The sequence below is a fragment of the Neofelis nebulosa genome, chromosome 9 (genome assembly GCF_028018385.1).
Source record: "Neofelis nebulosa isolate mNeoNeb1 chromosome 9, mNeoNeb1.pri, whole genome shotgun sequence".
NCBI lineage: Eukaryota > Metazoa > Chordata > Mammalia > Carnivora > Felidae > Neofelis > Neofelis nebulosa.
In genome coordinates, this window is record NC_080790.1 from 62,205,116 (window position 1) to 62,217,495 (window position 12,380).

At 42.4% G+C, this 12,380-nt stretch overlaps 1 protein-coding gene across 10 annotated transcripts in view; it reads left to right on the forward strand.

Annotated features, from left to right (window-relative positions):
• BCL11A (BCL11 transcription factor A) overlaps positions 1 to 11,838 on the forward strand; it is a 101,254-nt gene extending 89,416 nt beyond the window's left edge. For 4 of the 10 annotated variants that reach the window (XM_058684016.1, XM_058684012.1, XM_058684013.1 and 1 more), the window contains one exon: positions 1,103 to 6,355. In XM_058684016.1, coding sequence (XP_058539999.1) covers positions 1,103 to 3,123 — 2,021 coding nt within the window. In that variant the 3' untranslated portion in view covers positions 3,124 to 6,355. Of the gene's footprint in view, positions 1 to 1,102; positions 6,356 to 10,948 lie in introns of those variants that run through there. The other 6 variants (XM_058684017.1, XM_058684015.1, XM_058684020.1 and 3 more) reach the window with 3 other exon arrangements.
• Positions 11,839 to 12,380: the final 542 nt, after the last annotated feature.

A 12,380-nucleotide genomic window follows, 5' to 3' on the forward strand; every position in this document is an offset into this window, starting at 1 on the left:
AGAGTTGACTAGCTGAACTGTATCTTTCTGTTTCTTTCTCAACTGGAGCTGAGGCTCAGCCGAGGGCGCAGGATGTTGTATAATTTGGTTCTCGTTGTTAGCCTCTCAAAATAATGAGGAGGAGGATAGTGTAGCATTTCTCAGCCTGCTGCCCGTCATGGTGCTGGCTGCTTTAACTGTTCTTAAACTAGGATGCTGTGTCTGCTTAAGTTGGCACCAGCCGCTCCTCCTAACTTCTCCAGACTTGCATTTGTTTGACTGGGGGAACAACTCCTAAAGATTTGATACGGCCTGTTGGTTAAATCCGAATTAAATTTCTCTTTTGAGATTTTTTGCAACATCCCTTGAGATAAAAATGGGAGTCCCCATAGGGTGTTGTGGAACCAGGATTGGGACTCACTGATCCTCACACAAGGCTGGGATGTGAGAATGTTGCTAGTCTCTCTTCCTTGGAATTATTTTAGGAGTACCTTCCCATTTTTAACAATATCAACAATTAGTGTGTTTCAGGCTAAGATTAAAAGCATCTCCAGGGCCATAGAGAATTGTAACGAGTTGACCTTCTCTTTTTTGATATCCCTATGAAATGATTGCCTATTTAGAAAGTTCACCTGCCACCCAGGGGAGAATAGAACGATGGGATTTAGGAAGCAGAAAAGTTTCCCTTAGGTCACCTTGTCCAAGGCCCTCACGTAACAAATGAGGAAACAGAGGCACAGAGATGAAATAGCTTGCCCCAAACCACAGCTGGTTACAGATTGGAGAGTTCAGAAGAGGTTTGCTGAGGTTCCTTAGAATGTCGGGATCCTCATTCTCAAGCTTGAATTGGTGCAGATTTTTCTGCTTTGGAGATTGGATTTAAAATTCTTAGAACCGAATGAAATGGCAGAAAGACCGATTCGACAAATATTTATTGGGCACCAGCCACCAGATGAACCAGGCACCAATTCTAGGCACAGGGAATATTATAGATCAGTGAGGGCTTAGGCCTGTGGGGTGGAGGGCTGGGGGCAGGGAAAGCTGGAGGTGAACCATAAATAAGCAATTGCTAACGTCCTCCTCCGCGATTAAACATTGATGTTGGTGTTGTATTATTTTGCAGGTAAAGATGAGCCCAGCAGCTACACATGTACAACTTGCAAACAGCCATTCACCAGTGCATGGTTTCTCTTGCAACACGCACAGAACACTCATGGATTAAGAATCTACTTAGAAAGCGAACACGGAAGTCCCCTGACCCCGCGGGTTGGTATCCCTTCAGGACTAGGTGCAGAATGTCCTTCCCAGCCACCTCTCCATGGGATTCATATTGCAGACAATAACCCCTTTAACCTGCTAAGAATACCAGGATCAGTATCGAGAGAGGCTTCCGGCCTGGCAGAAGGGCGCTTTCCACCCACTCCCCCCCTGTTTAGTCCACCACCGAGACATCACTTGGACCCCCACCGCATAGAGCGCCTGGGGGCGGAAGAGATGGCCCTGGCCACCCATCACCCGAGTGCCTTTGACAGGGTGCTGCGGTTGAATCCAATGGCTATGGAGCCTCCCGCCATGGATTTCTCTAGGAGACTTAGAGAGCTGGCAGGGAACACGTCTAGCCCACCGCTGTCCCCAGGCCGGCCCAGCCCTATGCAAAGGTTACTGCAACCATTCCAGCCAGGTAGCAAGCCACCCTTCCTGGCGACGCCCCCCCTCCCTCCTCTGCAATCCGCCCCTCCTCCCTCCCAGCCCCCGGTCAAGTCCAAGTCATGCGAGTTCTGCGGCAAGACGTTCAAATTTCAGAGCAACCTCGTGGTGCACCGGCGCAGCCACACGGGCGAGAAGCCCTACAAGTGCAACCTGTGCGACCACGCGTGCACGCAGGCCAGCAAGCTGAAGCGCCACATGAAGACGCACATGCACAAGTCATCCCCCATGACGGTCAAGTCCGACGACGGCCTCTCCACCGCCAGCTCCCCGGAACCCGGCACCAGCGACCTGGTGGGCAGCGCCAGCAGCGCGCTCAAGTCTGTGGTGGCCAAGTTCAAGAGCGAGAACGACCCCAACCTGATCCCGGAGAATGGGGACGAGGAGGAAGAGGAGGACGACGAGGAAGAGGAAGAAGAGGAGGAAGAGGAGGAGGAGGAGCTGACGGAGAGCGAGAGGGTGGACTACGGCTTCGGGCTGAGCCTGGAGGCGGCGCGCCACCACGAGAACAGCTCGCGGGGCGCGGTGGTGGGCGTGGGCGACGAGGGCCGCGCCCTGCCTGATGTCATGCAGGGCATGGTGCTCAGCTCCATGCAGCACTTCAGCGAGGCCTTCCACCAGGTCCTGGGCGAGAAACACAAGCGCGGCCACCTGGCGGAGGCCGAGGGCCACAGGGACACTTGCGACGAAGACTCGGTGGCCGGCGAGTCGGACCGCATAGACGATGGCACTGTTAACGGCCGCGGCTGCTCCCCGGGCGAGTCGGCCTCGGGGGGCCTGTCCAAAAAGCTGCTGCTGGGCAGCCCCAGCTCGCTGAGCCCCTTCTCCAAGCGCATCAAGCTCGAGAAGGAGTTCGACTTGCCCCCGGCCGCGATGCCCAACACGGAGAACGTGTACTCGCAGTGGCTCGCTGGCTACGCGGCCTCCAGGCAGCTCAAAGATCCCTTCCTTAGCTTCGGAGACTCCAGACAATCGCCTTTCGCCTCCTCGTCGGAGCACTCCTCGGAGAACGGGAGCTTGCGCTTCTCCACGCCGCCCGGGGAGCTGGACGGAGGGATCTCGGGGCGCAGCGGCACGGGAAGTGGAGGGAGCACGCCCCATATTAGTGGTCCGGGCCCGGGCAGGCCCAGCTCAAAAGAGGGCAGACGCAGCGACACTTGTGAGTACTGTGGGAAAGTCTTCAAGAACTGTAGCAATCTCACTGTCCACAGGAGAAGCCACACGGGCGAAAGGCCTTATAAATGCGAGCTGTGCAACTATGCCTGTGCCCAGAGTAGCAAGCTCACCAGGCACATGAAAACGCATGGCCAGGTGGGGAAGGACGTTTACAAATGTGAAATTTGTAAGATGCCTTTTAGCGTGTACAGTACCCTGGAGAAACACATGAAAAAATGGCACAGTGATCGAGTGTTGAATAATGATATAAAAACTGAATAGAGGTATATTAATACCCCTCCCTCACTCCCACCTGACACCTCCTTTTTTCACCACCCCCCCCTTCCCCATCGCCCTCCAGCCCCACTCCCTGTAGGATTTTTTTCTAGTCCCATGTGATTAAACAAACAAACAAACAGAAGTAACGGAAGCTAAGAATATGAGAGTGCTTGTCACCAGCACACCTGTTTTTTTTTTTTTTCTTTTTCTTTTTTTCTTTTTCTTTTTTTCCTTTATGTTCTCACCGTTTGAATGCATGATCTGTATGGGGCAATACTATTGCATTTTACGCAAACTTTGAGCCTTTCTCTTGTGCAATAATTTACATGTTGTGTATGTTTTTTTTTTTTAAACTTAGACAGCATGTATGGTATGTTATGGCTATTTTAAATTGTCCCGGATTCGTTGCTGAGCAAACATGTTGCTGTTTCCAGTTCCGTTCTGAGAGAAAAAAAGAGAGAGAGAGAGAAAAAGACCATGCTGCATACATTCTGTAATACATATCATGTACAGTTTTATTTTATAACGTGAGGAGGAAAAACAGTCTTTGGGTTAACCCTCTAAAGACAGAATAGACAGCACTGAAAGAAAATCTCTATGAGCTAAATGTCTGTCTCTAGAGGGTTAAATGTATCAATTGGAGAGGAAAAAAAAAGGCCTTGAATTGACAAATTTTAACAGAAAAACAAAACAAGTTTATTCTATCATTTGGTTTTAAAATATGAGTGCCTTGGATCTATTAAAACCACGTTGATGGTTCTTTCTACTTGTTATAAACATGTAGCTTAATTCAGCATTGGGTGAGGTAAGAAATCTTAGGACCTAGCATATAATTCTATATTGTATTTCTCACAACAATGGCTACCTAAAAATATGACCCACTATGTCCTAGTTAATCATCATTTTCCCTTTAGTTTAATCTTAAAAGCAAAACTGATTATACCAGTATAAACGCTATTTTGCTCCTGGTGAGAGCTTAAAAGAAATGGGCTGTTTTGCCCAAAGTTTTATTTTTTTTTTTAAATGATGATTAAATTGAATGTGCAACGTGCAAAAGCCCCGGAATACAATTAAATACATTAGTAAGGAATTCATTTTATGGAGATAACTTAAATAATGTCTGTTCAAAAAATTCTGGCACCAAAAGAAATAGATCCAGATCTACTTGGTTGTCAAAGGGACAATCAAATGATAAACTTTAAGACCTCGTAGACCATATTAAAAAGAAGAGACTGACAATAAGGTTTGACAGGAGGGTAACAGAGGAAGAAAATACCTGATCTTTTAGCACAACGTGGTACTATTTGCCCTTTTAAACTAGAACAGGTGTATAAGCTAATACTGATACAATGATGATTAACTATGAATTCTTAAGACTTGTGTTTAAATGTGACATTCTTAAAAAAGAAGAGAAAGAATTTTAAGAGTAGCAGTATATATGTCTGTGCTCCCTAAAAGTTGTACTTCATTTCTTTTCCATACACTGTGTGCTATTTGTGTTAACATGGAAGAGGATTCATTGTTTTTATTTTATTTTTTTAATTTTTTCTTTTTTATTAAGCTAGCATCTGCCCCAGTTGGTGTTCAAATAGCACTTGACTCTGCCTGTAATATCTGTATCTTTTCTCTAATCAGAGATACAGAGGTTGAGTATAAAATAAACCTGCTCAGATAGGACAATTAAGTGCACTGTACAATTTTCCCAGTTTACAGGTCTATACTTAAGGGAAAAGTTGCAAGAATGCTGAAAAAAAAAATTGAACACAATCTCATTGATGAGCATTTTTAAAAAAAAAAAACTAAAAAAAAAAAAACTTTGCCAGCCATTTACTTGACTAATGAGCTTACTTACTCGGACTCAACATTGCAAGCGCTGTGAATGGAAAACAGAATACACTTAACATAGAAATGAATGATTGCTTTCGCTTCTACAGTGCAAGGATTTTTTTGTACAAAACTTTTTTAAATATAAATGTTAAGAAAAAAAATTTTTTTAAAAAACACTTCATTATGTTTAGGGGGGAACTGCATTTTAGGGTTCCATTGTCTTGGTGGTGTTACAAGACTTGTTATCCATTTAAAAATGGTAGTGGAAATTCTATGCCTTGGATACACACCGCTCTTCAGGTTGTAAAAAAAAAAAAACCATACATTGGGGAAAGGTTTAAGATTATATAGTACTTAAATATAGGAAAATGCACACTCATGTTGATTCCTATGCTAAAACACATTTATGGTCTTTTTTCTGTATTTCTAGAATGGTATTTGAATTAAATGTTCATCTAGTGTTAGGCACTATAGTATTTATATTGAAGCTTGTATTTTTAATTGTTGCTTGTTCTCTTAAAAGGTATCAATGTACCTTTTTTGGTAGTGGAAAAAAAAAAAAGACAGGCTGCCACAGTATATTTTTTTAATTTGGCAGGATAATATAGTGCAAATTATTTGTATGCTTCAAAAAAAAAAAAAAGAGAGACAAACAAAAAAGTGTGACATTGTACAGATGAGAAGCCATATAATGGCGGTTTGGGGGAGCCTGCTAGAATGTCACACGGATGGCTGTCATAGGGGTTGTACATATCCTTTTTCGTTCCTTTTTCCTGCTGCCATACTGTATGCAGTACTGCAAGCTAATAACGTTGGTTTGTTATGTAGTGTGCTTTTTGTCCCTTTCCTTCTATCACCCTACATTCCAGCATCTTACCTTCATATGCAGTAAAAGAAAGAAAGAAAAAAAAGGAAAAAAAAAACAAAAACAATGTTTTGCAGTTTTTTTCATTGCCAAAAACTAAATGGTGCTTTATATTTAGATTGGAAAGAATTTCATATGCAAAGCATATTAAAGAGAAAGCCCGCTTTAGTCAATACTTTTTTGTAAATGGCAATGCAGAATATTTTGTTATTGGCCTTTTCTATTCCTGTAATGAAAGCTGTTTGTCGTAACTTGAAATTTTATCTTTTACTATGGGAGTCACTATTTATTATTGCTTATGTGCCCTGTTCAAAACAGAGGCACTTAATTTGATCTTTTATTTTTCTTTGTTTTTATTTTTTTTTTATTTGGATGACCAAAGGTCATTACAACCTGGCTTTTTATTGTATTTGTTTCTGGTCTTTGTTAAGTTCTATTGGAAAAACCACTGTCTGTGTTTTTTTGGCAGTTGTCTGCATTAACCTGTTCATACACCCATTTTGTCCCTTTATTGAAAAAAATAAAAAAAATTAAAGTACACAATGTAAGCTTCTTGTGTCCTCATTTGACACACTCTGTAAATTACTTTCAAGAAAATAACAGGTTTTAAGAGAAGGCCAGTCAGTCTTTTTCAGGATTATTTCTATGGGCATTTTGATGTGTGCATTATACCCTAAAGGAACATAAAGTGCTTACTATATTAAAATAGACATATCTCAAAACATGGAAATAGTTTTTAGATTTTATAGTTCTAGAATAATTTTCAAGAAATGGAAAGTGTTTTCAGTCTGATGTTAAAAACTTTCCCTTCATGTCTTAACAATAATCCATCCAGATATAAATGAAAAATTGACTGGTAATAGCATCTTAAACTTTTATTTCCTTTGGATTTTTTGCTGTTCTTGTTGTCTGAAAGTTCTTTTCTATTCTCCCTCCCCTGCCCTATCTTAGAACATAATGTAAAAAAAGATTTTTTAAAAAGTTAGCTCTTTCATTTCCATATGAGTCTTTCTTCATACCAAAAATAACATCACCCTCCCCCCCATAAATATCCAGAAACAAAGGCATCATGTTAACGAGAGAAAGAAAGAGAGAGAGAGAGAGAGAGAGAGAAGTAACCAGTAGTTCAGCCAGATGTGGCAAATCTGTGGAATCAGCCACTGATTTCCTGAGATCTATGGTGGTTTGCCTTGTGATCCTGTGATCTTAGGGACCAGAGATGGGACAGATCTTTTAGAACTTTTTATAGTGTCTTCCTGACTGGTAGCAAATGAGAGGGGGGAATATGCTTCAGTGATCTTTTGCCCAACCAACAGATTTATGAAATGAAACATAGCCTTTGAAAAGCAAGTTAGGTCCATTATAAAAACCCCTCCTTAGAAATCTGTGTTGTCAGTTTTACAAATACTGCATGCTGCAGCATCTATTTGCTTTATTAAAACACATACTTCTGTGATACTGTCTCCCTGTTCCCAGTGTAGATGAATGGATACAACGTTGTTCTTCTTTTTGTAAAAACCAAAACAAAAGCGTTCTGTTGTCTTCTTGTGGTAGCATTTTCGTTGCTCAGTTCTTATGCCCTGGTGCCTGTGAGGTGGCCTTTTCATGTAATGCCTTTTATCTGAGACAGGAATAGTTTTATCCTTCTAAAATACACAGAAAGTAGCTGTATTTTTTTTAAAGCCAGTTTGGGTGGGAAGGAGAGAGTGGAGGCAGAGAGGAATCCCGTGAGAGAAGATTTGGGGTTGGGTACAGGGGCTGGGATCAGATGGATGTATCTTGCAGAACTTGATAATTGGCAGTGACCTGAGAGGAGATATTTGTGTTTTGAATTAGGTTACTTCACAACTGAATCCAGAATGCTATTCAAGATAGAAATATTCTCCAGTGCCATGCCAGTTTGCGATGTGGTGACTTCTGCTCCACCGTATTAAATGTCCATAAAACCACTGTGTGTCCCTATTACTCTTTTATTAGGAGCTATGAGTGCAGCTGTGCAAGTTTTATATACAGTGTTCATTTTAATTTTTCAATATATGATGCTCTTAGCATAATTAGGTTTTGCATCCTGACAGACAGAATTAATGGTAGATACTGTATACTTACTTGTATGTTCAAATTTCTTAAATCAAATGGGGAATGGGGAGGGGTGCAAACATGTGGTGATAAATCACAGATTATGTTTGATTTACATGGTCCCAAAGTTAAATAAATTTATCGGGAGACACGTTCTTCAGGGTACTCAGTCTCCTGGCTTATTGAAGCCCTCTTATAAAATATGATTTCTGAAGCTGAGTGAACAATACAAGCATGAAAATCTAGGCAATAAAAATATAACTTATAACTGACATCTGTATCTGGAACCCCCGAATTAAAAAAATCTTAATGCAAAATAACAAAAAACATTTCCAACAGAGGATGAATTCGAGATTTTTTTTAAATGAGGAAATGCTAAGGATATTAACAGTTTTCAGAATTCTCAAGTTTATGCGACACCCCAGATGTGTTGATGCAATGTTCTTTACCCACCTGAACTCTTAACGCGTCAATGTTCCTTTTTATCTTCATTTTGAGAACAGCTTCATAATAAACAGGAGTACAGCAAATACTATTTCTCACAGATTTTAACTTAGAAACCCTCCCAGTGCGTGGGCTCTCCCCATCCTGAGACCATTTCCTATCTTCTCTTTGTTTAGGACCCTACAAAAGGACCGAAGCCAAATCATTGCAAAGGTGGCTAAGAAGTGGGGTGAACACTTGTTTCTTCATTTGTACCAGCCATGGCAGGAAGTGTGGAGTAGTTGAGTTTTTCCCAGGGCATTCTGTGCTAGAACTGTTTATTTAAATACCATTTTTGTGTGTGTAATAAGTCCATACTGTATATGTTCATAATGCTGGAAGTGAGGATTTGAAAGGCAGTGGCAGTGGGAGTTAGATATCGTTTCATTTGGAGAAATAAGGAAATGAGGAGGTTTATTCACAGACACTAAAAGTTTGTTCAAAGGTGCTGGGATATTTCAGGCTTTCCTGAAAAGGAGTTGAGGAGCCTCAGGCCCCATCCTGTCCTGCTTCGAACACTGTACTCTCAGAGTGAGAGGGAGGAAATATGGTGTTTTCTTTCTTTCTTTCTTTCTTTCTTTCTTTCTACCTCTTTCCCCTGCTCCGCGTGTGCACACACTAACATGAGTTCTTAGGACTGTGTTGTAGTCGTGTTCTCTTCATTAAGATTCTGTTACTCCATCGTCCCTGGGCCTAGTGTGTTCAAGAATGTACCCATCCCATTCTCTTTTCTTTTTCAGACAACTTCCCATTTAAAAAAAAAAAAAAGAGAGAAAGAAACGAAAGAAATGTGGGAATTTTGCCAGTGTGAGGATGGGATTGGCAGTGTTCTTTAAACCTGCTTGGAAAAATATTTTTTAAAAGACCGTTAACTTTTAACAGGCACGAGGCACTTAGCAAATTTTCCTAAGTGTCTCCTAAGGCCCTGCCGCTTTCCCAATTAAAACTAAATGAACCCATGTTTAGAGCAACGGACATCAGAACACACAGCCAGAATTGGGATTCTGGACGTTTATTCCAGGGCTGCTCTAGCTACAAATTGTAGACATGGGTTGTTGGGTGTGCACTTTTCCTTGCTGTCATCTTGTTATCCCATTAGCCCTCTGTTTCATTGAGTAAAACACACGGCCAGTGAATCAGCCTTTAGGGGGGATGGGTCTGTTTCTCTCTCTCTCTCTATTTCCCAGTGTCATCTGTGGTCATGGGAAGCGATTAATTCCTCCCTTCCAAAAGGGGAAAGGAGATCAGTACAGTTCACCTGGGTCATTTGTACTCAAGATCCTAAACTCGCCTGAACAACTCCAGCGGTTGATCCAAATACTGTTTTTCTTTTCTGTAAAGTGGCAAAGACTACTTAAAGGGAGCATATATATTAGGTCCTTGTGATTCAGCAGAAAGGGCAAATTAAGCGATTTCCCCAATGTCTCTCCTCTAACGCAGGACCCACCCCCCACCCCCCAAACCCACAGGGGGCTGTGCTTTTCAATAACGTAGAGCGTGGTACATGCCCAGGCCGTATCTTGTCAGTAGAGCTTTCAATACTGGTAGCAGGTCTGACAAAGGGGTTCGATGGGGGTATCAGCCAGAGGGGCCTCCACGACAGTGGCAGGGCTGGACTGGGAACGGGGTTCCCCAGAGCCCACCTGGACACAGGAGGCCCCTCAGCCCTGGTCTCCACTGCGCAGGGGGCATTCGAGAGAGCAGCTGAGCTCCAGACCCTGGGCCTCCTGCGGCGCCAAGTCGGGGGAGAGGAGGCCCCAGGCCCCTGCTTCGGGTCGCCATGGCAACGAGCCCTGGAATGCCACAGTGGTAGCCCTCTTCCTCGGCACATCCGGACTCCCAGTTCTGCTGCTTCAAGTCAATGTAACACAGCAAAGGGAGGAACCCCGGAGGAGAATAACCACTCCCTTCTTCCCTTCACCATTGCCTTCCCCCTTTACCAAAAAGAAAAAAAAAAAAAAAAGAAAAGAAAAGAAAAGAAAACTGCATGTTTGAAAGAAACTACAGGCAGTTTTTGGTGCAATTTGGGAGCAACTATTTTGGGTTCTGGTTTCCTCTTCAGGGATGTGTTCGCCTCTTGTAAATCGTTGGCTGCTTTGACGTTGAACTTGATGACATTTCATGTTTTCGTTGTGCTGCTTTTACATCAATTTTGAGTTTTTGTTTCTTTATAATTTTATTATTATTTTAAGGAAATGTCCCCCTTCCCTCCTCCCTCCCCTGTTCTCCTCAACCAAAGGACTGTTTCCTACTCAGTTTTCTCAGTCATAAGGGAAAGTGTTTCCTTCCAGGTGTGTCCCAAGTTTATTAGGACTACCATACGATTGAGATCGGGTAGCGGGTCTGGGTCCTCTGCGGGGAAGGCAGGGAGGGAGGCATGGGAAAGGTACTCAGGGGGCAGAGATTTGGGGGGAGGGGATAGAGTTTGAAATCATGTTTAAAGATGCCAGTGGCTCAACCTGTGGTTGATTTAAGTTATAATTTTAAAGAGCTAGTTAGAGAACAGAAAATCACTGGGCCAAGTCACACCTGTACTTTTTTTTTTTCCCCCTTCCTCTGTCTCCATCCTCCTTCTAGGTTCTTCACACACCCCCATTCGGCGTAGTACCCAGAGAGCTCAAGATGTGTGGCAGTTTTCGGATGGAAGCTCGAGAGCCCTTAAGTTCTGAGAAAATTTGAAGTCCCCAGGGGCGGGGTGGACGCGTGCTGCCCAGCCGACATCTGCGTGGCCTGTCATCCTGCTAGTTTGTGATGTTTTCCGACAGTAGCCTCCAAGAAGCCGTTGTGCGAAGACAGAGTCCTGCAGAGTCCTTCCTGCCCAGGCCTGCAGTGCCATTTTATTTATATTTTTTAAAAAAAAGTAAAAGCAAAAAAACAGACCCACATTGGAACGGTGAATCAGTCCCATATAGAGGGCCCATGGACCATCGCTGTCCTGAGTGACGTCCTGGCCCTTTTGAAACCAGCCAACCTAATTACCTGTATTGTGGAATCGAGCATGAGTCCCCCAACCCCTTGTTTCTATACATTCTATGTTGTCTTTTAAAAAGTGTGCTTAACATTGACACAATAAATGTTGGAGCTTTAGGTGGTGTTTGCTTGTTCTTTAATTATTGATGCTTATAAGACAATGCAGCTGCTTATGACTTTGTATTTCTGTACCCGTTTCCTGCAGACATCCATGGGGTGGGTAGGAGGAACAGATTTGAGGAATGGGTAGGAGGTGTAGGAGGGGAAGGAGGTTACTGCTTATCAGATGGCATAAATTTTCAAGGAGAATCAACATGCAAAACTTGGGAATAAATCATAGCAATATCATAATTAATGTAGTAGTAGTGCTGCTGTTTATTAATGCTGAAGTGTGGTTTTCCTAACTGTCTGACTTATAATTTGCATACCATTAAATAATGCATAATATGGCACGCTGAATTCTGTTTTTCAAATATATGCTTTTGGTGGCTACCGTGCAGGATTTGAATTTGTCTTTTAATTTAGCTCAAGAAAGATAACGTCACTGGATTAGTGGTAAATCCCAAAGAAGGTGATAAATGTCAGTAGCGGCTTATTAAATATTCCAATTTTAGGTTCCCAAACCTTTGGCAAATATATCTTAATACAGACAAACAAACACACATAAAACTTCTTTATTACTTACATTAACTAACACCAGGAAATTTGGGGCAGATTTTATAAGGGGAAAAATTGTAGGAGGAAAGAGGTTCACATCAGAGCACACGATTATAATCGTGACGTCCATTGCTTGGAAATTAGTGACACGAATAAGTTAGGTCTACAAACAGGTGATAAAAATCCCTTCTGGTCCAGTTAATTTGCAAAGAACTTTTCTCAATTTGGTGTTTCCTATTGCCTGGAGAACCAGAAGAGAGCTAGAAACAATATAGCATATTAAAATAGGTTTATAAATAATAGAACTCAGACACCTGTGTATTATAGATTTACATATTGGCTGTGAACGTAAGTGAGGAAAATCTTACCCACTCACCACCCT